This window comes from Rhineura floridana, chromosome 3, assembly GCF_030035675.1.
Source record: "Rhineura floridana isolate rRhiFlo1 chromosome 3, rRhiFlo1.hap2, whole genome shotgun sequence".
NCBI lineage: Eukaryota > Metazoa > Chordata > Lepidosauria > Squamata > Rhineuridae > Rhineura > Rhineura floridana.
This window is the reverse complement of record NC_084482.1, coordinates 122486720-122513653: the sequence shown is the minus strand read 5'-3', so window position 1 is coordinate 122513653 and position 26934 is coordinate 122486720. Positions and strand designations below refer to the sequence as shown.

Sequence of the window (26934 nt, the reverse complement as noted above, 5' to 3'; positions counted from 1 at the left end):
ACAGTCTGACCAATGATCCTTCAACAGTGGGGTTTATATCCTGACCATGAGACAGCAACTTTAATGGTTCACAGGTGGAGGCCAATGGTAAGGTAATTGTGTCCTCCATAGGGCAGTTTCTTTCATGTGTGTAAACTGGGAGTTTCCACAGCACAGGGGTTGAATACTTATGCAAGCAACATGTTTGTTTTTTAAGTTTCTTACAAACATTTCTCAACATAAAGCCAATTGCTGAAGTTGAGATATATTACATCCCAGCATTTCCTTATCGGTGAGCTTATCTAATTAAAAAAAATGAGGTAAGATTAGTCTGGCAGGATTTGTTCTTGACAAATCCATGTTGGCTTTTAGCTGTTAATGTATGTGCAGTGAAAACCTAAGCATGTTTACTCAGAATTAAGTTCCACTGCGCTCACTTCCCAGTGAGTGATCTTAGGACATCAGTACTTACCTGACAGTAAGCACCATTGAATAGTGTGGCTTCCTTTTAAGTAAACATACCTATGTACATATGGCACTGCATGCCAGCTGTTTCTCCACAAAGCAGAAAGCTCTTTTTTGTTAGGGCCTACTGCATCACAAAGATGCTATGGGGCAAAAATAGAAATACCTATAGTTAGCTGGAACCTATTTCCCAAAATATACACAAACCCCAATACACAATACCACCTGCTATTGATTTTTAAAACCATAAATCCCCTGGAGGACACACCTATGATGCAAAGTGTGTAACTGACATGCATTCCCACTCCTTTATCTGTATGAGCAATTCTTTTGTGTAGCAGTCATCTGCATATTCCTGTTTCTGGAGTTCCAACCTTCTTCTGATGTTTATGGACAAAATCGCTTTACATCAGTTTAAATTTCCCCAAAGAACCTTGGGAAATATAGTCTGCTGAGTAATGGCAGATCCCTTGCTTCCTTCATAGTGCGAGAGATTCTAGGGGTAACTAAACCCAAGATTTAAGGCTGTAGTGCAGACATTCCCCCAAATCTCAGGCTAGAGCTTGCATTGGCTTGTGTGGTTCTGTAGACTGTTCAGAGTGCTCTAACTCTATGCAATGACAACTGTTCCATTGGGGCAGATGTTGATTTCAAGAGTTACATGTAAAGCAGGAGGTAGACCAATTTTTAGACCAAGAGGGTCACATTTGCTAAAATCTTCCATTTACTGTTTTTACAATGACATTTTTCTCCTAACTGGCTTTCAATTTATCAGGTGAGCCTGTCTGGAGGAAAAGGCACAAGAAGGGGAGGGGCTCAATTGCCCTCATTCATTGCACTTAAAATGGGGGAGGGTGAACACTGCCTTTGCATAGTAAAATGAGAGTAATAAAAGTAGCCTATGAACATCTATCTTAGTGCTGCTGTACTTCTACGTAAGTTTACCTCTGTGTCAAATTCAAAGACCTTTTACAAATGGCAAGAACCTAAAACTTTCCTAAGTGTTACTAGATCCATTAGTAATTCGGGTCCATTCTCAGGTTGATTTACCAAAACGTTTGTCTCTACTAAAGCTATATTTTCAGATATAGCTACTAAATAGGTGAGTGTACATCATAAGTCATAATTGAGAACAATATCCCAAACTTTTGCTTCATTATGGACCACTACTTATCTATAAATACTGTCTTGATGTGGTAAAGCTGAACACTCCCCCTTCTGTGACCCACTGAAGACAGTGAATTCAAGGTTCCTGTTGTTCCTAGCAGCACCATCTCCATACCAAGTTCTAGAGATTCCCATTTGTTTTTGATTAAAAAGCTAATTAGAATCTGTTTTCTCCAGGCTCAATAAGACAGCACACAGAGTCAAGAGTAAAGTTAAACTTTACTTTACAGTAATTGCTTTCTTTTATATACAAAGAATTACAGTACATATTTTGGGAACATATGGGTAGGGCAACTTTTCCCCCTATTGTCATAATTTTCACACACACAGATGAGTCAGGGGAGAAAACTCAGAATCCATGGTAGAAAACTCTTCCTCTTCTTCAAATGTATTGTTAAACATTTCCCCTGCCATCTCTCTGCAGAGAATGTAGATGAGAATTGGGTAGCTCTGTAAAAAGACATTACTCTTGATAGTTGGTAACCCCAATATATGCACTGAAAAGAACAGCTTTTTCATGGCTCAGGCAGAAACACCGCAACTATGCACTGGAGAGTCACTGCAGAAGAGGATGTTTAGCTAGACCTGCAACAGCGCTCCTCAGTCACAACTCCCATCTAAGGCATGCACGCTCCAGTCACCAACCAGCATGCTGCTGGAAGAGGGTGAAGCAATACAGATCACTTGGAGAAACGTAATCTCCTGCCTCCAGCTCATGTTAGAACTACTCACTGCTCAATTTCTTCACCTGTGCTCTCTCATCCTCTTTCATTTCATGGCACTCCTCACCTAAATGAGCAGGGAGAGCCCTCCAACCTGAGCCCTGCCTAGACCCTGTTAAACAGACACTGGAGTACACAACCAGTTGATTAGCAAAGAGAGCTTATCTCCAGCCTATTACAGACTTGACTAATTTAAAAGCACCACATGGTATATTATTGAAATATGGCAATAGGGGCATTTTCAGGGGAAAACGCTTAAGGGGAACTTCCTCTTTGTTGACAGCAAAAGTATATTCTCCATGATGCTGCTCAAGAGAACTGGGAGGGAAGGCCCTTGCCCATCCCAGGGAGCATCTGCATAGCGCCCACTCAAGGGAAGAGGCCTTCGTGAAGCTTACAGGTCTTCAAGATGTTAATCTGGGTAGGTGCAGAACCCGATTACATAGAGAACACAAGAAGGGTTGGTTGCCTTTGCACATGTCCCTATGCAAGTACACACTTTCAAGAGACTACTGCCTCAGAGAGAGTGCAGTATGTATACATTGATCCAATCTTCCAGAAAGTCAGAGCTTGGGAGCATAAGAGGCAAGAGCATGGCCATTATAAAATGCAACTTCAAATTTCCTTTTTCTGTTATTACTTGAGAAATGTACTCTGAAATCTCTTGCTTTCAGATGTGAAGCAAACATATGGTATAGGGATGTGTAAACTTAGGGGTGCACACTGCTTGTTAAAAATGTCACAGCGCATTTCCAGCATCACTAGCGCTCCGCATCCCAGAGAAGGAATTCATCAACACTGTAAAATGTCATTGGTGAACAATCTTGTTATATAGTGCTGTTATCAGCTATGTAGATCTGAGGAAAAGAGGGAAAGGCTTTATTCTGCTTCAGTAAAAAAAATCATGTGGGCTTCAAAATGTTTAAATTCTATCCCAAATTTCCAATATCAATTAAAAAAAGCCTCCAACGCAGCTCCTCCATTCCAAAGTGTTTATCCTAAACCAGAAGTGGCAAATGTGTACCCCCAACCCCAGATGTTTGTCAGCCCCCACCAATATAAGCAATGGTCAGCGATGATGGGGGATCATAATCCAACATCTGGAGGGCCACATATTCCTCACTCTGCCCTAAACCAAATAAATTGCGGTCAGTTTAGCATCCACAGGATAATGCAAAAGGTGATGCATTCTAGAAAAGAACCATTGCAGGTGCAGTTAGCAGCACATTATTCAATTGCACTGGCAGGGAGTTTTCAGATATATTAATATAAAGAAAACACTCTTCAGGCCACAACCCTAGTGCTGGAAAAGGGAAGGAACTCTACAACATTCAGGTTAAAGTGAAAGGGACTGAGGAGTGCACTGAACTGTGATTTATGCTGCTGAGCTGCTACAAATGCCTGAATTTGCTCAAAAATAAACATTAGCACCTTTTAACAGATCAAGGCACCTGTTTACTTTCTAAGCCCTCTTGTGCCCTAACTTTTGGGATAAATCTCCAGTGGGAAGAAGCACAGGAGGCACAACCCCTACTTTCTGGAGAATGATCTGCAACATTCTGTACAGTGAATGGCAAGTCATTTGAATTTAACCTGTGAATATTTTATAGGGCTCCATCAAGCAATCCCTCTCACTGGTCAAGGGTGCAAGTACAACTACCTAGCTCCACTATATTCAGGGCTGCATGTATTCTATAATTCTTTGAGCCCATGGAGCAAGTGTACCTTATATCAAGTCAGACCATTGGTCCATGTAGTTCAGTACTGTCTACACTGACTGGCAGTGGCTCTCTAGGGTTTCAAACAGGGATTCTCTCCCAGCCCTACTTGGCGAGTGCTGGGGATTAAACTTAGGACCTGATGCCCTACCACTGAGCTACGGTCCTTTTCCTTGATTCAGCAGTATCCTGAGCTTCTCAACTTCCAATTAAAAAAGCTCCCCAGGTTGCAAAAATGGGGCAATTCCTAGTTGAAATTCAGATACCCATGGGTGGAGGAGAGTTGCTGAGCCAAATCTGTAGTAAGGTTTCGTTCTTTGTCCCTCTCCATGATTAACAGAAACGGTTGTAAAATAAGCAATATATGCAAATCTGCTTTTCTGCATGATCCAAATATCACAGTTTTCAAGCTTTTCTTGCTACATAACCTGGCCTATCTTGGCACAGACTTTCAAGCACAAAATGAGCAAAGCTCTATATCCCACTAGACCCCAGCAGCATAGCACCTCATTTTCTGTATGAAATATAGACACGATAGGGAGTGTGAAAGATTTGCACACCAGAAGCTTTCTGCCATGCTCACATCCCTAGCAAAGTTTCACATAAGCAACAGCAGAATAGAACATCATGCCTGAACCATTTTAAGAGGCGAGATTTTGTTCAGGCATCACAGCTCTTGGCAAAGGTAAATTCAGTCTAGGTAAAGGGTATGTAACGGGCACATTCATGTCAAATTTCTCTTCCAGCACTCTTCTAGCCTCTTGGCCAGTTATTCACATGCAGGATCATTCAGAGTCCTACAGCTTTCAGCCTCTGCTTGGTCAGTGCTTTCCTGATGGAATGTTCTGCTTTATGTGAGTGATCAGCTTTCCACTTCACAGGGAAAACAACGCCTGCTCTGGGCTGACAAAGGACCAGGTGCTGTTTCTGTGTTACACTGCTCTAAACTGCCTTGTGGTTCCTCTAAACTTACCATAATGAACCAGACACTGATTTCCAGACTTGAAGAGGTGCTATCGATATTAAAGTTGTGGGCATGCAGGTACACACACTCCACATACACCTGACACTTTCTACTTCAGATGCTTAGTTTAATTGATCAGCTTCTTGTTTCTATGAAACAAGTCATTCAGAGAGGGAGTAGGGTGCAAACTCAATCTGTACAGAGAGGCTCTCGAGGGAAAAGAGAAAGCAAGACAGCAGGCAATAGGGTTGAAATGCCATGCAAAAATTCAACCGACTTCAAACAAGAGTTCCTAGCCAAAGATTCAAACTATGCTGGTACACAGATCCCCTTTGCTGCAGTGTCACATACTCAATCCCTAGAACCTGAACGTAGAATAATTAATTCGAAATGAAATTTTCTGTTTTAAAGATTTATAACAGCCTCCACCAAAAATATTCACAGTTTATTTTTTTTCCATGAAACAAATAGCTAGTTAAAAACACATGACATTGCAAGAACAGGGTTGGACAAAGCAGTGCAGGTATCTTTCTTGTTACAGGTAAAGCTGGCTGGGGGGGCTGGCACAAAGGAAGCCTTAAACACACAATCTAAATGACAAAGTCCAGCTCACAGAAAGGCCTAAATAGGTAAAATTTAGAGCTTTATTATTATTTCCACACATGAGAAATATTTGACATATCGAGCCTCATGATTGGTTTGGCTTGTTTAAAAAGGTGAACTTTTCATGTTAAAAACTTTTTAGTAAAATGCCCTTGACCTCTCGTTTCTGTCTCATTCAGAAGAGTTGTCCTGTTTCCCTTTGTGCAGGAGTCATGCAGAAACAAAACGTGTTTGCATTTCTCCATTTTCAGCAACACGCAGCACTCAGCCTGCAGGTCTTCAAGAAAACCAACCTTACGAACCAAGATTCCATTAGCTTTAATGCTTTGCAAAGTCACTAGCAGTACTTGGAGAGAGTGAAATGATTCAGAGGAGAGGATGAGATGCACAACAGTGTAGGGAATGTTTCGCAGTGCCCAGCAGGTACCATCATTGAGGAATGCCAGCATTGGGTCAGAATTTGAACTGCCACTGTATAGGATCTATTGCAGTAGTATTGCAATTTTATATAGGACCTGAATACTCCAGCAATGCATGTTCCAAGGTGAGAGGACCAGGGTTAGATAGAAACTAGGACTTCTACTTTTTTGGGGGGGGGGGAAGGAAATCTAGTAACGGACAAATTGGGAGTTGGCCAAGTTTGCTGCTTGAAGATGGAGCACGACAGACTATGTGACTTTAGCTACCCAGGTCAATGGAATATAAAGGAGGCAAAAGTTAGCAGGAAGGTAGGTGTGTCTGTGTGATGGTCAAGATGCTTCCAGATGTCAAAATGTCTAAATGAACCCACCACGTGAAGTGCCTGCATAGTATGCCTGCTTGTCTTGCCTACATCCAAGATCAGCAGAAACCTAGCCATATTCAAGACCAAGGAAGTAGTAACTTCTCTGATCCCCAGTATAATTCAACAGTGATACCTAATAAGTACCATAGCAAGCTGCATTTCTGTCTGGTTGGGTAGCAATAAATGTCCCCACCAGATTTATACATAATACCAGCCTGGCTACATGCCAGGAAAAAAATGCTGCACTGACTGGAAAGCAGAGATGAAGAAAAGAGAGATCTCAGTCAGATGCTGGAGCCTTTTGTGTTCCAGTGTGAAAACTATGACCTCAACTACCTCTGTTTCTGACATGCAGAGATTATTTAGTGTAGCCCAGTTCAATTCAAGTTTTTGTTTCAGTATTTTTTTTTTGTTTGGTAAGATGAGATATACATTAAGCCAGAGACTAATCAGGATGACATTAAAAAAAACCCTCTCTGTGTCCTGGAAACATTTATTCTCAAATGGGCTATTAGTTCTGTTCCACCCTCTGAAGCAGGCTATATGTGTTGGCCAGAGGAATGCACCAAAGCTGCTATAACTACTGTAAACAATGCAAACATGATTTCTAAGCACTTGTTTGTAGTGAAGGAGGCCAAAATTAGCTTCATTTGTCTACAATGAGAAATAAATGTTGCTGCAAAGAGCCTGGACTGGAAAAAAAAAGTTAGGTAACAGCAATGATGCACCACAAAATTCAGAAGAGAGATTTACTCGTTTCTCTAACTTGCTGTTGCTCTTAGTGGCCAAAATTCTGCCTAAGTGGGACCTCTGATTGCACGTGCTAGATATCAAAGTCCAAAAATAAGAATGCTAGTAGATGGTGTCTCATTTCTTTTATCCCCATCTCCAATTATAGGGTCTATGAGGGAGCTTCAGGTGCTCACAAAAGAGTGAACGGTTCTGCCTAGCAACTAACTTCAAGTAACATTTGTTCAAAAAGCACCTGTATTTGTTGTGCCCTGGCAGCATATTCCCAAACAAACACTCCTAAAACAAAATTTTGGGGAATGAAATTTAGGGAGAATAACTGTCAAGTCCCTTTACTTTCACTTATCCCAGTAACTGAATTCCATCAGTCAATCGTTTTTGAAATCTAAGGTGCCAGTACAGAATGACTGGCTTGCAACTAGTGAGAACAGATGGAATGAAACTACTTCTTTGGAACTGTGTAGGGATAAATCTAGGAAACACACCGTTAATGCAGGCCTGTCACTCAGACATGCAAGATTACTAATTTGATTATTTCAATGGAATTAGAGATTTTATCCACAGTGGATTCCTTTATTTCAGCTTTATTTGCAAAATGAAGAAGGAACAGACCATCTACATTCTTGCTCCTTGGCTGGGCATCATTCAGATTTAGGTAAATGTACGTGGATAGGTTGGGTGGGATATTGTTGAAGGTTAAGGATCTGGGGAAGTGATTCTTTTTAAAAAAAACCCAAGAAACAAAATACCCTTCCCCATACAATTAAAAAACAAACAAAACAAAAGTGATGACCCGTCTGGCCTCAAACTGGCTTCATTTAGGTTTAGACTCAGTAGGTTCATGGCCAGGAGAGTCCTGGTTCAGTACTAGCACCGCATTTTGTTCAGATAAAGGCAAAATGTCCTGCCCCATAGGTGTTTGTGCTTTCCCAGTGAGCCAAGAGATCTGCTCCAATGTTTGAATGTTTCTAGGCAGCCACGAAGTTTGGCCAGAAGGCAGTGGAGCTTCCCTTGCAGGCCAAGGGGGTTGTTCAAATGCACACAGTCTTTCTGTTGGCCAAAATGCCTGCTCTGTGGAAGGTGTAGATGATGCTCCTTGGCCTGAACAAAGACTGCGCTCAGGAGGCTGCAGTTTCTCAGCTGTCCAAAGAGATTGCTCCACAGATTGCAGTCCTTTCACACTATGCCAAGGGGTCTGTTCACGCATTTGCAAGTTCTCTAGAGGGCAGGCTGTTTGCCCCACATATCCTGAAAATTTCCCTGTAGGCCTACAAGACTGCTCATCAGATACAGATGTCCGTTCTTTCTGCTGAGGATTCTGTTCCACAGTCACAGAACCTCTTTCTTTTGGCTGAGCATTCTGGTCAACAGGCCTTAGTGCTTTCTCTGAAAGCAAAGGCCTAGCGCTTAGAGGGGCAGGAAGCTGAGATCTCAGGCCTGTTGTAGTAGAAGCCTTGTCTGATGGCACAGGCCGAACATCTCCAGGGGTAGAAAGTCTGTTGGGTGTCTGAGGCTGTGAGCCCAGCAGAGCGGCTGGCTTTTCTGATGGATTAGACCTCAGGGCTATGGAGGTGACTGGCTTGACTACTGACTGAGATCTTGGGCTCAGTGGAGCAACAGACTTGCCTGAGGGCTGGGGTATTGAGCCAACAAAAACAACCCTATCCGGTGGCTGAGGATCTGCAGGCTTATCCAACACCGGGAGCTTCGCTGTCTCTGTGGCAGGTGGCTCATCTAACATCTGAGACCTGGGTATGTCTGCAGAAGGTGATGTGTCTGACCTCTCTGGTCCTGGTGTTTTCAATGCAGGATTTTTGTCTGTTGTCCGAGGTCCCGACGTCTCTGCAGCAGGTGGCTTGTCCCGAGGTCCTGGTGCCTCTGTTGTGATCGGCTTGTCCGATGGCTGTAACTCATGAACTACAGTGGAGGATAGCTTTTCTGAGGGTTGCAACTTCTGGGCAACAGCGGAAGCTAGTTTTTCAGAGGGCTGTAACCTCAGGGCCACAGTGGAGGGTGATTTTTCTGAGGGATGTAGCCTAAGAGCCACAGCTGAGAGTGGCTTGTCTGATGACTGCAATCTAAGGGCAAGGGCTGAGGATAATTTGTCTGAGGGCTTTAACCTCAGGGCCAGGGTGGAGGGCAATTTGTCTGAGGGTTTTAAACTCAGGGCCAGGGTGGAGGGTAGTTTGTCTGATGGTTGTAGCCTCAGTGCCACTGTGGAGGGTGATTTATCTGAGGATTGTAGCTTCAGTGCGACAGAGGACAGTGGCTTGTCTGAGGACTTTAATCTCAGAGCCATTGAAGAGGAAGGTGGTTTATCTGAGGGTTGCAGCCTCAGAGCCACAGTCAGAGGTAGCCTCTCTGATGGCTGAGATTTCGGGCCTGTAGCCGCAGGCTGCTGATCTGGTGGCTGAGTGTTTTGGCAGCCAGCTGCTGATTCTGTGGAAGGCGCATACTCACGAATCTCTCCTGGCTCTAGAGGGTTAGGTCCACAAGGATCATGTTCCGTGCATGACAGGCGTCCATCCAGTTTAGAGATGAATAGCATGCCTTCTCGATGCTGCTTACAGAAGGATCTGGGACACATCTCACAGAAGGAAGCCGCTTCTTTGCTACACACATCACACTGATGCCAAGGACATTCCCATTTCCCTGCAGACAGGAAGAGGCATAACTCAGAGGAGGCGCGCAGGGCAACCCTCTTTTGTCAGAGAAGCAAACAGCAGAAATCAACGAGCAAGAAAGCACTGACTAATGGAGGCTTTCAGGGGGTATTTCACTCAGCTCTAGTTTACCAAGTACCCAATTGCTATTGTAACAGATTTAGTGTTTATATAAATGCAGCAACCTAACTGAGTACTGTTTTGTTTTCATTCAGTTCTAATCACTGGGTTTCAACTTAGTTTTGGTTCAATCTACAAAAAAGGTACTAAACTTAAATTAAACTTTCAAACTTGGTAAATCTAAATTTCTAGGGGATAGAGGTTGACATTTCCTTTGAGGTATTTTTGTTTCTCATTAAGTTTATAGTTTGGGTTTACAACTAATACTAGCTGTGTGAAATAGGACTGGAACCCTGATCTAGGGAGGAACAGAGCAACCACCATTCTGAAAGAGATGGAATGGCCTTATCCAGCAGGCAAATAGTTGTAGGAACCCCTATTTAAGAACACAAGAGGAGGCCTGCTGGTTCAGACTAAAGGCCTACCTAGTCCATCCTGCTTCCCACAGTGGGCAACCAAATGCCTATGGGAAAACCACAAGCAGGACACAAGGACAATGGCCTTTTCCTCCCATTGTTCCACAATAACTGGTATTCAGGTACATGCCGAAAAATTGCTTTTGTGAAGGAAAAAAGCAAGGATGGCCAAGAAGGCAGAAGGAAAGGATTCCAAACAGTAAACAAGCAAGATTTCTTAGTGGATGATGATTTGGGACTGTTTCCAAACAATGCAGACACATCTTGCAGCATGGTGGTGGCATGTGCCCTGCCTTGGGGAGCAATTTGTACATTATAGGTTTGGAATGTCCCAGAGGAGATTTAAGATGAAGCTGAGAGTGTCTGAGTAAGAGACAATAAGGGTCTCTCTACCATTTTGAGGAAAGTCTCAGAGATCATTTTTGCCCTCTTTGGGTACCTGTTGCTGTCTCTCATGATAGGCAGCTCCCTAGGAGGACAAAAATAACTAACAAGCACAGAAGCAGCAGCCAGTGAGGCAGCCCGGGTGGGGCACTGCTGCTGACCGTTTCCAAATGAGGTGGGTCATTGCTGCTGACTGAGTGGGAGAGGGATGAGGCATGGGAGCTCTGTGCGGTGTGGCCATGCTCTCCCAGCAGCAGCGACCCTTCACGTTTAGAAACCAGAGAGCAGTGGTGCCCCACCTGCACTGCCTTAAAGGCCGCTACTGTGTAAAACGAGATATACTCGGGAGAATGTGCCTTCCTCCATCAATTTTTTTTTAAAAAAAAACAGATATGAAGTGTTGGAGCTTCTTTTTATTTGGTCCTTTGTCCTCACGAGGTAAGTACCAGAGGCGGTGTGCTTCTGAATCCCAGTTGCTGGGGAACATGAGTGGAGAAGAGTACTGTTGTGCCCAGGTCCTGCTGTTGGGCTTCCCACAGGCATCTTGTTGGCCACTATGAGAACAAGATGCTGGGCTAGATGGCCTCATCCAGCAGGGCTCTTCTTCTGTTTTTATGATATGAGCTGCCACCAGCTATTGCTAAGCTGGAGAGGCATCTCATCTCCCTCAAGTCCAGTGCCATCAGTGCAACTGTTGTACTTGGTTTCTATGAACAGTAATGTGAATACATGACTAACCTGCAGGACGCCTGGTCAGATTGAGGCAGTCAGCATGGTACACCTTTGGGCAGCCTGGCCTCTTACAGGAAACAAGCTGCCCGCCATCCCCACAGCTGAAACATTCGTCCTCCCGCTCCTTCATGATCTCTGCTTGTGACTTGCGCTTCCCATGCCGCCTCTTGAACTTCTTAGACTTCTCCTCTGAGGCAGGTGGCTGGTTCTGGAGACAAACCCATTCCAGTGAGCAAATGTTCAAAGGAAACACTTCCCTGTCCTCATACCTGTTTTTGTTCAACTTCTTTAGTTGGCCTGATGAAGTACCATGAAGAAACAGCTAGAGTCAAACAATCCAATTCTGAATAGTCCATGTGTTAAGATTATGTTTTCTTCGTATGAATTAACCCAAAGAGGAGGAAGTTTCCCCTCCTATGAAATTTCCTTATAATGTTGATTTAACAAAATTAGAATCGTTTTGGCCTACAGGACACACTGGGAGTGTAACATTTACCCTGACCATTTGCTTCAGGAAAGCGAGTGTGAGCAATTAAAGTATTTAAGTATACAAAGTGTGTGCTTTATCAATAACGATCACACAATGAATGGCATCCTCTTGGAGAGAGGCTTACTGGAGTGAACAAGGTCCCTATAAATTAAGTAAAAGAGAGGCCAAAGCAATTCAAAGGTAGTTGACAGAAGAAATCCAAAGATGGACTGTTATACCTTTGGTCTTACTCCAAGGAATCCACTGCAGTTTGGAGCACCACATTTGCAAACTGTCTTCCCATTCCCCAAACACTCCAGATTATAGTTGAAAGTCAGCTCAGTCCCTGGTAATCAGAGAAATTAGTGAGACTCATCTGGATTGTAGCAGGCTTTTGAGCATGAAGTTCTAGTAACGGAATGAAAGATAAAAAAAACAGCCAACAAACACCAAAAAAGATTTGCAAGTGCTGAGGGGAATCTGCTTCTTCTAATTTCCCCTTGTGTTAATGTGCATGTGCTGAAGTTCAAGTGCAGGCTAGCACCAATGGTGCAAGACTCTGTATGTTTTCATGACCTTACCTCCTAAGGGCCACAGGGAATGAAATTTCAACATGCTGGATGAAATCTTCTACATTGTAAATCAAGCACATAGTTCATAAAATATGACATGCACATTTCCCTATATTGCTGAATGCACAGATGAAAGAAAAGCCTTCACTACAAGTATGTAAGCAGAGACCAACCAGCCATCTGTCAGAAATACTGTAGCTGCATCTTGCATTGTAGATCCTACACTGAACAAGGGGTTGGATTAGACTTCAAAAGATCCCTCCTAACTCTCTAATTCTATGAAAGCTGCTGCCAGTTAAAGTTTTCTGTTACACATATACATGGTGAATGTGATACTATTATAAACTACACAAAGAAAGAACACAGTTCCCTACATGCAAATTATTCAGGCTATACAGCCTTTTATTTCTCAACACCTGCCCCAAAAACATTAGAAACAAAACTTCTAGTCAATAGGACTACTTACCTGCTTTGATATTTGTAAGGGCAAAAAGGCCGACCCGGGTATCTCCATTCACTGACCACTTCTGAGTCTCACAATTTGGCTGGCAGCAATGGTTCATAAATCGAGCATAATTGCCCTTTGGTCCAGCATCAATTATTCGGTCCTAAAAATCACAGGAAAAAACTCAGCCTTTTAAAACACAGCTAGAACTTTTTCTCAGTGACAGCCAGTGCAATACAGATATGAAAGCAGACACACAATCAGCAGGTCTTGCAATCTGACACCAAAGCTAAGAAGGCCAATACTTCTGAAGGCACAGTATTTTGATTGTAACAGATACATTTATATTTCAAATATACCTGAATTTGTCTAAAACACTAAAAACTAGCGTACTTAAGACAACAGATAAATTTTCACACACCTTGTCCAAAGTCAGCATGTAAAAGTTGGTGATATCATGCTCCTGAGCATAGCGAATTCTGGCCCGGCATTCCTCCTCATCTATAAGTTCACCCACATATTCATTCACAAATTCACCCTGAAATCATGGGGATGAGAAGAGATGAAAAAACAGAATTTTTTTTGAATACAAAGCTGAAATCAAGGGGTTTTTGGAGTGGTGGTGTGTGTGTTATGTATTAAAAACACGCACAATCATAAAGAAAGACTGTCTTACCCTTTATACACCCAGTTGATCACTGCACCTGCAGAGGGCCTCCTCCAGATACCATCTTATCAGGAGGTCCATTCCGCACAACACAGGAAGCAGACCTTTAGTGCTGTGGCACTGACACTTTGGAATTCCCTCTCTTAAAGAGCAGACAGGGACCATGGTCTCTGTTTTCCTTTCAGTACCTGCTGAAGACCTTCCTCTTTCAACAAACATTCTAAGTAGAGAGCTTATCCCAGTCTGCATCTGTATTGGAATTGCCTTTTAATTTTTTTTAAAGATTTCTTTAAATACGTATTTTAAGATGTTTTTAGTGTTTTGTCCCTTGTTTGCCGCCCTGAGCTCCTTCTCGGAGGAGCGGCAGGATAGAAATGTAGTAAGTAAGTAAGTAAATAAATATGACAAGAGTTACTATTCATAGCTTGGATATGTGCTTTTCATGAAAACCAAAATTTTAAGTGCTTCTTGGAGAGATGGTCTGAGGAAGCACCGTATCTATTTTAGGTACAGAGATATAGTATTTAATAAAAATATTATAGCAACATGAGTATCAATATAATTGCTAACTGGTTAGTTCCAGCTAGATCACTGTAATGTTCTTTATAGTCTTTATAGTATGCATGTAACACTAAGCCAAACCAGAGCTTAGTGCAAATGTGCAGGCTCAGAAAAAGGAGAGTGCAACTGCTTGGCTCCTCCCCAGTCATTCTGCTGCTGTGCTGTGCTAAGCCATGACTAACCACAAGATATAGACGAAGTTTGTCCTACGGATTATGGCTCATAGCTTAGCACAGTGCAGCTGTAGGGCAAACCAGGAAGGAGCAAAGCAGCCATGCGTGACATGTGAACCAGGTCTGTGTAGGGCTGCCTTTGCAAGTATTGAAGCTTCAGCTGCTGCAAAATGCAGCGGCCAGTCTGCTTGTGGGGACCACGCAGTCTGTGCATATACCAATTCTGCGTCAGCTACACTGGTTAGCAATTGACTTCTGAGTTCACTTCAAAGTGTTGGTTTCATAATTTAAAGCCCTTAATAATTTGGGACTAGCTTATTTGAGGAACTGCCATGATATTTATATATTTATGCCTCACCCCTCATATACATGTATACCCAGCCTACATCTGTATGAGTCTACCTGGGCCCTAAAATCAGTCACAAGAGGCCTTGTTCTCTGACCTACCATTAAGAACAATCAGGTTAGGGGCTACAAGGGCTAAAATGTTTTTAGGCCACCTTTCAGGACTGAGTCCTGTCAAGGCAGCTTGCAACAAATATAAACCAATTTCAATACTACAACACAATAGCCTGGTTTGCACATCACGGGAAGCCAAACTATGGTTTACTGTGACATGCAAATTAGGCCATTGTACTGGCTTACCAGAACTGCACAAACATGTGGGCTCCTGAAAAGGAGCTTGCAGCTGCTTTGCTCCTCCCTAGTCTTTTTTTTACTTCTGCAGCACACTGAGCTAAGGCAACATTTGGCTTAGTGTGTCATACTCTCACTAACCATGTAGCTTTGCTTACTGTGATGTGCAAACTAGGCTAATTTCAATAAGCACAACTGAAAACCACACATTACCAAACATTTCAAAAACAACTAACAACTTTTTGGGAGGTGGTGCTGCATCTTCAGAACTTCCTTCCCAAAGAAGTTTGCCAAGTCAAGCATCTACAGTAATTTATTAATTAAATATATATCCCACTCTTCCTCCCAAAGGAGCCCAGGGCAGCAAACAATTTTAAAAAATCTTTAAAACTTCTTTTTTTAAAAAGTAGTTACCTTGAAAAGTAAAAATCTTTTTTTCTTATCTGCAGACATCTTGAAAAAACTTTTGGTGAGTAATGCACTAAATTTAAATATGGTATTGAAGACTCCTTTACTTAGAAGTGTATCATCAGTTACTGACAGTTTTGGTATGAGAATATGTAGGGATTAGAAACTATCTAAAAAGCAGTCAATTCCACCTGTTTCTTAAAATACAAAATACCTGAGGAAAAACTGGACATTCAGGAATTTGGGGTGGAGGGGGAAAAGGAGAGAGGCAATCAATAATACCCATCTTAGAAAAATCTTGGCATATATTGATTTCTCCTAAATCAAGTTTAGATCATTTCAAGGTTCCATTAGCACACAATCCAACTGTTATATGAGCAGGAGACTAATTACTTAGGTAACCATGGGAAACAAGCTCCTGTGGCATGTGCATGTATGTAGAGATCTAAGACACGACTGCCAACTCCTTTCTTGTCTTTGTAACTCTGATGCTTTAATCAAAATGAATTTCAGTTATAGAAAGTGTAGGATGTTGAAACTACAGATAGCAAAAACAAACCATACCTTTTTAATGTCTCTTTTTGCTTGCAAGCCCCAGCCTCTTGCCAGAGTGCGGAAGATTTCTACTTCGGGATACTGTCTCTTGGTAAAACACTGGTTTTGGCAACGCTCCCCAGCAGGGCAGACTGCAGGGTGACACTCATACAGCAGCATGCGATTAATGCACTCCGAGTCTAGGCCACAGGGGTTTTCATCAGCTGGCTTGCAGTTGCAACGAGGTATCTCAGACAAGTCTGCAGTGAAGATCTGCACTTTGCCTACGGGCCGGTTCACCTGTAAATACAGATATTACGCCACAAAGAAAATTGGCTGGTCTAGCTTAACTGTTTTTCACTAGTTTGTCAAAATATGAAATATGTGCACAGAAATCAAAATGAACTTTTGCAACAGCGATAGATGAAGATCCCATGTTGGAACACGTCAATACTGCACTTTTGCAGATGCCACAAAACCTTGACTTTTGACAACTGCTTCAGGTGCAACTCTCCCATCATCACAGAAAGTGCACCTTCCAGTTTAATCAGCTATTGTCATGGTTCTCAGTAGGGTAAGATAGTCCAGAAATAATTTGCATCTTCACTCCACAAAAAGGCTCCCCTTCCTCTGAACAGGATTTCATACAAGACCAATCTACTGCAGGTCAGCAATGAATTTAATTTAATGTGGCCAATAGCTGACATTGCAGTCTACACTGGGATAAACCAGTTTGTGAATCTATGTGTGGAAACTACTTTGTTTAAAGTCACTTTAGACAAGGGGAAACATCACAGTGGACAGACTGTACAGGTTTCAGCTTTTGTGGTGTAGTGGCAAGAGGTGAGATATGAAGAGGAGACTGGCAACAGGAGTATACACTTAAGTCCATGGTTAAGACTGGTGCCTTCATTATGGTCAAGGTTGGCATGGGGAGTACACAATCCCATAGGCCGTTCATGTAACTGTGTTTAAGGGATTAGGAGCATCACATCTACACAAAGCCCACCATCTGCTTTCATGCCCTGCATCCTTACCTTGATATGTTTATAAGGAGGGGGCTTCTTATCATTCTTTTTGTCTTCCTGTAGCTGCCTCAGTTCCTTCTGTGCCTTTAGCTCTTCAAATCTCACAGCAGCTTCCTGCAGAGCTAAGTTAAGAAAACTCTCATTATATTTAGCTATCTGTTTCTATACTTATGTGAATATGTACTGAAGTGAGGCATCAGTAACAGATGGGACAGGAAATAGCCACAAAGAGGATTTGTTAGGGTTCAGAGTCTGTGGCAAAACTGAGAACAGTACTGAGATTTTCATACTCCTGGGCAGTAGTTAGAAAACTAGTAATAGTTTTCTAATAGTAGTAGAAAAAAGTAGTAGTTAGCACACCTTTGTTCCAGGGTTGCAAAAAAGTAAGGAAGTTCTGTGTAATGCAAACATCTTGAAATGATTTGTTTTATCCCTACAATCTTAAACTGGTGAGACACCAATCTTTACCAAAGCCAATCTACTCAAACTTTGAGTTCTTACATCAAAAGACATTTCACTTCAAGAAAGGTCTAAAAGCAACATATTGACTCAGTTCAGACATCTCATCATACTTTGACTGCATTTGCAGTAAGCCATGGTAGGTTTATCAGGAATGCACAAATTGCTCCCATTTCACTCTACTCCGCTAGCAAGTAGGAGCAACAAACCATAATCCCTGATTTAGTGTAACATTCAAACTGGGGCTCACAGTTAGTTTTGCTCCAAATGAACCACAATCTGAAGCCCAGGTTTGGTTCTTGACTTATGTACTGTGGTTCAGTTGGAGCAAAACTAACCATGAAACTCAAGGATTGTGGTTTATTGCTCCTGCTCGCTAGTAGGGAGCAGGAAAGTGAGAGCAAGCTGTACTTCCACAATAATTAACCATGGTTCACCATGGCATGCAATTGCACCCATAGTATCAGCATCTGGGGAGGCAGAGAGCTAAGCAAACATTTAAAGCTGCTTGTCTGCTTTGTTCTCCTGTCTCTAGGTCCACTGGCGTCTGGAGGCAGAACGATAACTATATTTTGTCCACTTAGGTTTGCAAACCATAGTTTGTGCTATCTAAAACCATTGTTTCCAATTCTGGTGTGCCAGGATTTGGCTCTCATGTCAAAGCAAAGTTAAGGCCCCTCAATCTGTAATTTCAGCCAGGCCTATTCTTTAAAGTATAATGATACCAGAACTTTTTTTTAAGTAGTGTCTTCATGAGACCATAGAAGTAGGTGGCATGCATGGTTAACTTTTGTGGCTAAGTTAGGGCAAAGGAAAATGTGTTACCCTTCTTGTAAATCCCATCAACTCCCTTTGCCATCTTGTCCTTGCTGCTCACATCTCCTTCCATGTAAGGAAAGACTCGAGCCTGGTGGGTCCAAAGGTAATCATTTGATCCAAAAAAAAGCACAGGAAATTCACCAATGACATGTTTCATTTTCTGGATGTTGACAGGGATAGTCCTCGGGTGGCAAATCTCAGCCGGCCACCACCTGGAAATAAAGAAAGCCAGGAAAAGCAGATTATCCCATAGATAAAATTCCCTGCCGCCCTGGGCTCCTTCTGGGAAGAAGGACGGGATATAAATTTAATAAACAACATCATCATCATCATCATTCTGGAATATCTGTCCCACAGATTAACTCCTTTGGAGATGTATCACATGTGCATTTGCTAACCTAACCATGACATAACATCAACCCACATCAGAAGACGACTTTACACGTTCTCTTACCAGTGTGGAAACAACCACAAGAGCAGGGGAGGAGAGGTCTTAGTCCCATTGTAAACACAAAAGGGAAAATGAATGAAACATGCCAACGTCTTCTAAATATAACAGAATTTGCAATCTTTCACACTCACCTGTAACGCCCAACTTTCACCCAGACCACTTCCTTGTAGTGTGGTTTCTTGCCAGCTTTGCAGTCATTACAGTACCAGCTCCCCTCTGGCATGTCAATGTTCAGACACTCCCTGTGGAAGGCAGCAGGGCATGATTCACAGCACAAAAGGCTTCCACCTGTGTGAGAGAAAGGCAGATGTGAGGGACAGAGTAGAGGAACACCACTTTACAGTTTCACTTTAAAATGGGAATTTATCTTATCCAGACCTCAAATCCCACTTCAGCTCTTAAGAAGGAAAGTGGGTCAAAACAGCATTATGCTGGTCTCCAGAACAAGGTTAATTTTATCCACAGTTATTAATTTTATTTTAAAGGCCTTAACTGTATCAAAGCCAATAAAATGTGCTAGTGCTAAATCTAACCATATCTATTTGCATAGAGATGAGCCTTCAGGGAACAATATTTACTCTTCCCGATACCAGCAGGTTTTATTTCTTATTATTTTTCCATTATTTCATCACCTGGGTGTTATATAGGAAAACAGCCCAATTAGCCCAGTCACAATTCCTTAGCCAAATTTACCCTCACATGTTGGGAGGATAAGATAACCATACATGCTATCCAGAGCTCTACAGAAGGAAGGTAGAACAAAAATGTAATAAATGTAACAGGTGGCTCCTTGTTCAACAAGTCAAACCCTAAAACTTATTCAACACGAGATGTTACGGTCTACATGTAATAGACTGAGGGTGTAGAGAGTCTTAAGTTACTTTTTCTGTAGTTTTTTTCCCTGCTAGATGCTATATTTATGACAAATTCCAGCTTTTCCATCCCTCCTCCCCTTCCTGTTTATTTCTTAATATTTAAATTTATTTAAACACAAGGTAAAATGTCAAGAAGAAAATACTGTTTACCTAGCAGCTTGGGACCAGGATACCTGGAAGATCATCTTACCCCTTATATTATACCCAGTCGATCACTGCATTCTGCAGGTGAGGACCTTCTACAGATACCATCTTATCAGAAGGTCCGTTCCCCACAACACTGGCAGCAGACCTTTAGTGTAGTAGCACCTATCCTTCAGAATTCCCTCCTCTTAAATATTACACAGATGTCATCTCTGCTATCTTTTCGGCGCCTACTAAAGACCTTCCTCTTTCAACAAGCCTTTTAAGTAGAGACCTTATCCCAGTTTGCGTCTGTGCTGGAATTGCTTTTAAAGATGTTTTTTAAGTTGTTTTTAATTTTTAAAAAAATGTTTTTAAAGATGTTTTGTTTTAATGTTTTAAAGTCTTTTGTTTTTAATATGTTTTAAAGTTCTTTTAATGTTTTTGTTTGCAGCCCTGGGCTACTTCTGGGAAGAAGGGTGGGATATAAATTTAATAAATAAGTAAATAGATCCAACACAGTCTACAACATGAGAAATTACAGATTAACTACACAAAACTATTAACTACTCAAAAGTGCTCTCCAAAGCCTGCCATGGGAAGATGGTGGTCTTTATGCTGACTCTGCTACTGCTCACATATGTAATAAAACAGTACAAGTCTGCTAAGAACTTGTCTATTGAAGTCTTTCCATAGAAAAAGCATAGCTGATGTTGAGTTTTTATTTATTTATTTATTGACACCTTCATAAACACAGAGCAATGCTAACTCAGGTTCCAAAGAAATAGTTTGGTGAATTTAGCTATTGTCACGCGTATGGCCTTCCAAATATCAACACCAACATTACATTCCCACTACAAAAGATAGACTGAACCTTTGTTCTTAAAACCTCTCCATCACTTGAGTTGAATAACTCTTAATGACATAGCATAAAGTACCATCTATGCATAACTTTTACTGAGCTCTCCTTAGTCTGGGCCAAGACTCACATCAATGGTTGAATTTGCCAAATTATGACCATGTTTCAGTGCTGATGCTACATCCCATATCTCAGGGTAGCCAATGTTATGCTCTCTACATGTGGATTACAATTTCCATCAGCCCCAGCCAGCATGGCCAAAAGTCAGTTGTAGTCCAAAACATCTGGAGGGCATCAGGTTGGCTACCCCTGCCATATCTCATTCCCAGACCATTTTAAGCCATTCTATACTCCCACAAGACTTCTTCAAGAAAGTCTGAAAGATGCAGTTTTATTTTAACATGTCATATGGGCTCATCACTGTGCAGCAATTTCAGAGCAGGCTGCTTTCATTATTGTTAATTTATCAACCCTTCACCCTAACATCCAGATAACAACAATTTAAAATACATGCTTGAAAACAATTTAAAGCAACTTAAAATCATTAACATCATAAAAATAGGCTGGATCCTAAAAACATACATCTCAGGTGTCAAAGACCAGGGTAAAGAGGTTCATTTGCTGAAAACTATACAGTGAAGATGCCAGATGAACCTCTGTGTAAAGGGAGTTCCATAACTTAGGGGCTGCCATAGAAAATGCCCTCTCCAGGGCTGCCACTACCCAGGCTTCTGAGGGCAGAACTACCAAGGGAGCTATCTCCGCTGATCTCAACACCCAAGAAGGTCTGTATGGAGGTGGTCTTTCAGTTATTTTGAGCCCAAGTTGAGTTTAAACACTTAAATGTGAGCACCATGAAATGGGACCAGTAATGAACTGGCAAGCAACTGTTGTTATTTATTCAATGTTGATGCCCTATCAATGTGGGGTACCGAATGTAAAAATGTAAAACCAATGCAAAATAAAACAAGTCAATACAAACACAACATAGTAAAATATTAGCACAAGCTATTATTATTAAGTCATTTCAATACCGCTTTATATTTTTGAAGAAAAAAATCTCAAAGTGGGTTACAATCTAGATTAAAGCAACAAAACATCACAAAATATTAAAATAAAATGTTACAGATAAAGCTGAAATATAAAGAACACATTCAAAGCCACTTAAGTAACAGAAAAATATTCTCTTAAGCATAAACATTACGGATAAAAATCAAATACAAAAATACAACAAACTCCACAGAACAGCAGTTAGTAATTAAAAATAACTGAAATAGAAGCTGCAGCCCCCAACACACAATAACTTCTCCCAAATATGCCCTTAGCTGTCCTACACAAGCAAGCCTCACTCCAATTCATTCCCACCAACCATACAGATAACTCATCTCCAGCCAATCAGTTATTAAGCAGCAAGTGTTTGGTCTACAAAAATACACAGTAGCATCAAGCATAATGTACAATTCATTCACCCACTTCATTTTATGTCAATATAATGCTGTATAAACAGCAACATAACCACTCCCTCCTCATCTCTCACCTAGGTAGGGCCATTCTCTATACTGGTTAATACCACTCAGTGTGAGATACTGAAACAACTTTGAAACACAAAAGCATGACAACCCAGACTCTCATTCTGGGCAGCAAAAACACAATTCCAGCTACCACCAAATAATACAACACTCATTTTCTCCTACTGGATAATACATTCAACAGTACAAAAATAAAGGGGGGGTGCCCTCATGGAGACCCCGAAAGGTGTGCACTGCAGCAATCTTCTTAGCTGATCTGTGGGCTGAACACATTATCCACTCTCCTCTTCTGGACTTAGCAGCAGTGGCCTTGCTGGCTGGGCACCTAGGAACAGGGTGGGCAAGGAGATGGAATGGCCTCTTCCCTGTCCCAGGACCCTTCACCAGCAGTAACAGAGGGAGAAGGGGGGAAAGGGAAAAAAGCAGAGCAGGGTAGGCAAGCAGATGGAATAGCCTCATGGACCCCTCACCAGTAGCAACAGGAAAAAAGCAGAGCAGGTCAGCATCTTCACAGAAGTTCACAGAAATACAAGAGAGTAATACCTCAGTTAGCAAAGTATATGCGTTCCTGGACATTACTTCTTTAATGGGAACTTTGGTACCAGAGGTAGGAATAACATGGAATGAATAGGGATAGGTCCCTACACCACAAAAAAGAAGAGCAGTTCAAAATATTTCAGCAAACTTTTTATTTAAAACTAACAATACTCAGGTCTGAAATGAAACAACCAGGTCAGGTAAGCTTTAAATACAGACGACTTGAAGGTTTCTTCCAAAATGCATCCAGGGATGCCTGCCTTGCCTTTTTTTCTTTTATCATGTAGCATCTTGCTATAACAATCTAAAGCTTTGAGCACAGTTCTCCTCTCTGTACACTCAAGCAAGCAGGCAAGGGGCAGCTATCACCACCACCCTGTGCTTGTTATCAGTCTCTCTCTCTCTCTGCCATCCTCCCCTACACTTGAGCAGACACATCTGTAGTAAACAGTGCTTCCAGGGCACCCAAAGCATTATTTACTGTGGAGGTGCCTGTGCCACCTGGCAAGGAGTGCCATTCCAGCCATGTGTGAGAGACCTGCCTGCAGCAGCCACCATCAAGGAGCCACATTCTGACTATGTCAGAGTGTGTACCCCCCCCCCACACACCCCTTGCACCCAAAAAAGACTTTGTTAAAAGACGCTTCTTTCCTGGAGGATTTGTTAACTGAGGTATTACTGTATGGGTCACCTTCAAGAAAAGGCTTGCTGGAACGACGACGTTTTAAGATGGTGCCTAAAACATGTTACACACAGTGCCAGCCTAATCACGCATTTATTAGATTTATGAGATGCAGATATGGCCATCCTTTCAAAATCTGTTACTGCCCTAGTAAGTATCCTGTTCCCATTCAGTTGGGTTGCAGGCAAAATGCAAGACGTAAATCCCAAGTTTCACAATGGGTGAAGACTGAGTACATGCTCTGGTAACTTCTAGATTGGACTACTGCAATGCGCTCTACGTTGGGCTGCCCTTGAAGATAGTTCGGAAACTACAGTTAGTCCAGAATGCAGCGGCCAGATTGTTGACGCGGACCAGAAGGTCCGCTCATATAACACCTGTTTTGGCCCGTCTGCACTGGCTTCCTATTTGTTTCCGGGCTAAATTCAAAGTGCTGGTTTTGACCTATAAAGCCTTACACGGCATGGGACCGCAATACCTGGTGGAGCGCCTCTCCCAATATGAAACTACCCGTACACTGCGCTCAACATCTAAGGCCCTCCTCCGAGTACCATCCCATCAAGAAGCTCGGAGGATGGTGACTAGAAATAGGGCCTTTTCGGTTGTGGCTCCCGAACTGTGGAATGGTCTCCCCGATGAGGTGCGCCTGGCGCCAACGCTGCTATCTTTTCGGCGCCAGGTGAAAACCTTTTTATACTCCCAGGCATTTTAAAGTGTATTTTTATAGTATTTTATTACTATGTTGTATTCAGGATGTTGTTTGGTTCTTGTATTGTTTGTATGTTTTTGTTTTTTGAGTTATGGTATTTATTGTATTTATATATTGTCCTTGCTTTTACCTTTTATGTACACCGCCCAGAGAGCCTTCGGGCTTCGGGCGGTATATAAATTAAATAAAATAAAATAAATAAATAAATACATAGTCCCTGTTCACATTACTATGAGATAGAATGGATATTCCCATCTACCTTTCACAACCTCTCCATGTAAGATCAAAATGCTTTTATATGCAATTGGTATAATATTCAAGAATAGACCCTGAAGGATCAGCACAAGGCCTCCTTTGTATGCAGTGGTCTCCAACACTTGCAGCTTTCCCCAGAGGGCCTCCTTAAATGGGGAGCACGTGAAACGCATAACCCAAAGGTGTGTTGCAGTTGGGGAATCCAAGGATAAAGGCTCTATAGGCCATTTCAAAATCCAAAGCACTGATATAGGCAAGCCAGGAAAAGGGTTGATAACCAAGTAAGTAGAAAACCCACCCCTTCCCCTTTTCTGTCATATTTCAGAAGATTCAAGTGATGGCTGTGGCTCTTTAAATCTTCATTGTGCTGCTGCAGACTCGCTATAGTTTTAGTCAGCACAGAAATCTTTTCATTGTGCTTAAGCCCCATATTCATTGCCTCGTTTGCTGTCCCTGCTACGTCAGCAAGTTTAGTGGACATATTTGTTCACTTTTGTTATAGCAGTTTTATTGCTGTGGCCCATTCTGCTAGTACACAATCCGATTTGAGTTGCTTTAGCTGATTTGCAATTTCTGTCATTAGATCCAATTGAGCAGATAACACTCTTTGAAGGGCCTTCAGGTTTTACATTCCATGGTAGGCCCATTGTCTTCTTCGGGCAGGTCTGGATTTGTTTCACTCCACCTTAGGCCCAAGGTAAGAACTCCCGGTGATTATCCTGATTGCACACCTCAGCCCAAGGTAATATGTTTCACTGTTCCCCCTTACACAAAGGACAGTAACATGACCATTTTTATCATGGTGGAGTGAGGAGCTGTCAGATTAGGCTGTCCCCTCCCTTCTTCAATAATGCCGTCCCATGCTCATACTCATTCAGAGTATGGCAACACTAACAATGTACCAGGCCCAGCACAGAACACCTTACCTTCTGAACAAACAAAGCACCAGCTGACATTTACATGCTCATGGTTTCTGCAGCCCCTTCGAGGGCTAAAATGATTGGGGCAAATCATGCTGTTGGATGCAAGGATCACAGTCCCAGCAGCGAGGCAGAAATCATTTGAGTGGTATGCAACAGGACATCGAACACAACGCATCAAGCGACCTAGCAGAGAAACATATTGGAATTACACTTCAAAAAAAAATAATAATAAAATAATGTATTAAGATTTAAGTTTTAAAGGGGTGCAGAAATCAATCAGCACCTTTAAAATATCTAAGAACAGGGGGAAAGTGCCAAAGAATTGTTAGCACAGTTAAACTGAATGTAGAAATGTACTCACATTATTGGCACAAAAATGTTACTGTACCTTTAGATGCAGAGACATTTGCTGGGTTGGCTGCATGACAAGTCATACAGATGTGCAGCGAGCATCGAAAGCCCTTGTTCTGCATCACTGTTGGAGGGTACTTCTGTATACACTCTTCATGGTAATATTTCCCACACAAAGGAAGCAAGCACCGCTTTACATTTTCTCCACTGCTCTTGCATACAAAACATGTGTGGACCCCTAAAGGAGAGGGTAGCAAAATAGAAGAAAATGCAGTCAAAAGTACAAAAGGAAGAAGAGCCCCAAGAAGCAACAAAGCTACAAAGTGACAAGCAGCCATCCTGGCAGAAGGCAACAACACACGCAATCTGGATTGTTCTGGCCTGGTAGACATTCTGCTCCACACTGCACAGCCACTTGTTTTCAACAAGTTCCAACACTTAAAAGCAGCCAAAGAGCAAAGCATGTTAACAGCAATTTCATCCTCCCAGTACCGTACCTGTGGAACACTCAGTGCAGATAAACTTGCCCTTTGGCATTTCTGAGAGCCCGAGGCACTGCAGGTGGAAAGCTCCACAGCACTGAGCTTCACACAGCAACAATTCACCAGGCTTTTCACAGATCTGTGAGGAAATCAAACAGTGTGTTGTCACAGGCTGAAATTAAGGGGGTGGAGTGCAGAATCTCCATTTATGCATACAAACAAAATCCCAGCTAAAGCTTTTTATCTGTAAATACTTTTCAACAATGATTCCTTTTTAACTTTTGTGGGCCTCAAACAGTTAGACCTTCCAGTAATTTATCCCACTTCAGAATGACCACAGAAGCGCCCCCAGGCACATTTTAAACACGCTCTTGCAATCCTGTACCACACACACTTCCTGTCTATCCAAGGAACGTACCAGGACAGCAAATATAAGTACTGCAGACAGAAAGCACTCACATTAAGGTTAACAGAAACTCAAGAGTTTCATTTGCGAAAGCTTATTTCAGGGCAAAAGAGCAGGAAAAGCAAAAACAGCATCGCACACAAGCTCTGCAAAGATTAAGAGAATTCTGGTTCTGTTAACACAGCCTGTCCCCAAGTAGTCTAGCTGCTTCAAGTCATCTTCACAATTACCAGCATTCAAGCAAAGCATCTGAGATTTGTACCTGACACACATTCTCCTTGAGGGCGGCTCCTCCTCCTCGCTCCCCCTGCATCCTTTTGGATGAAGGCACTCCATGGTCATTTTCAGAACCTTCCTCAGTAGTCTCCTTGGGGCTTTCAGTTGTCCCATGATTAGTCCTACCTCCCTTTAAAAAAGAAAATCAAGATTTTGGACAGTCAGATTCTTTCTTTACTCTCTCCCCTTCCTCTGGGCTGCTGTTATAGTTTGGCTACAATACATATGGATGTTCCGC

General features: G+C 42.2%; 1 protein-coding gene across 18 annotated transcripts in view; it reads right to left on the bottom strand.

The window, feature by feature from the left end:
* Nucleotides 1–1811: 1811 nt before the first annotated feature.
* Nucleotides 1812–26934, bottom strand: part of NSD1 (nuclear receptor binding SET domain protein 1) — a 99021-nt gene continuing 73898 nt past the window's right edge. For 17 of the 18 annotated variants that reach the window (XM_061617585.1, XM_061617597.1, XM_061617588.1 and 14 more), the window contains 13 exons: nt 26683–26826; nt 26030–26153; nt 25570–25770; nt 25185–25364; nt 18821–18977; nt 18245–18450; nt 16970–17082; nt 15963–16232; nt 13375–13491; nt 12975–13116; nt 12176–12282; nt 11474–11675; nt 1812–9804 (listed from right to left, as the gene is read on the bottom strand). In XM_061617585.1, coding sequence (XP_061473569.1) covers nt 7967–9804; nt 11474–11675; nt 12176–12282; nt 12975–13116; nt 13375–13491; nt 15963–16232; nt 16970–17082; nt 18245–18450; nt 18821–18977; nt 25185–25364; nt 25570–25770; nt 26030–26153; nt 26683–26826 — 3801 coding nt within the window. In that variant the 3' untranslated portion in view covers nt 1812–7966. The remainder of the gene's footprint in view (nt 9805–11473; nt 11676–12175; nt 12283–12974; nt 13117–13374; nt 13492–15962; nt 16233–16969; nt 17083–18244; nt 18451–18820; nt 18978–25184; nt 25365–25569; nt 25771–26029; nt 26154–26682; nt 26827–26934) is intronic. The other variant, XM_061617601.1, reaches the window with a different exon arrangement.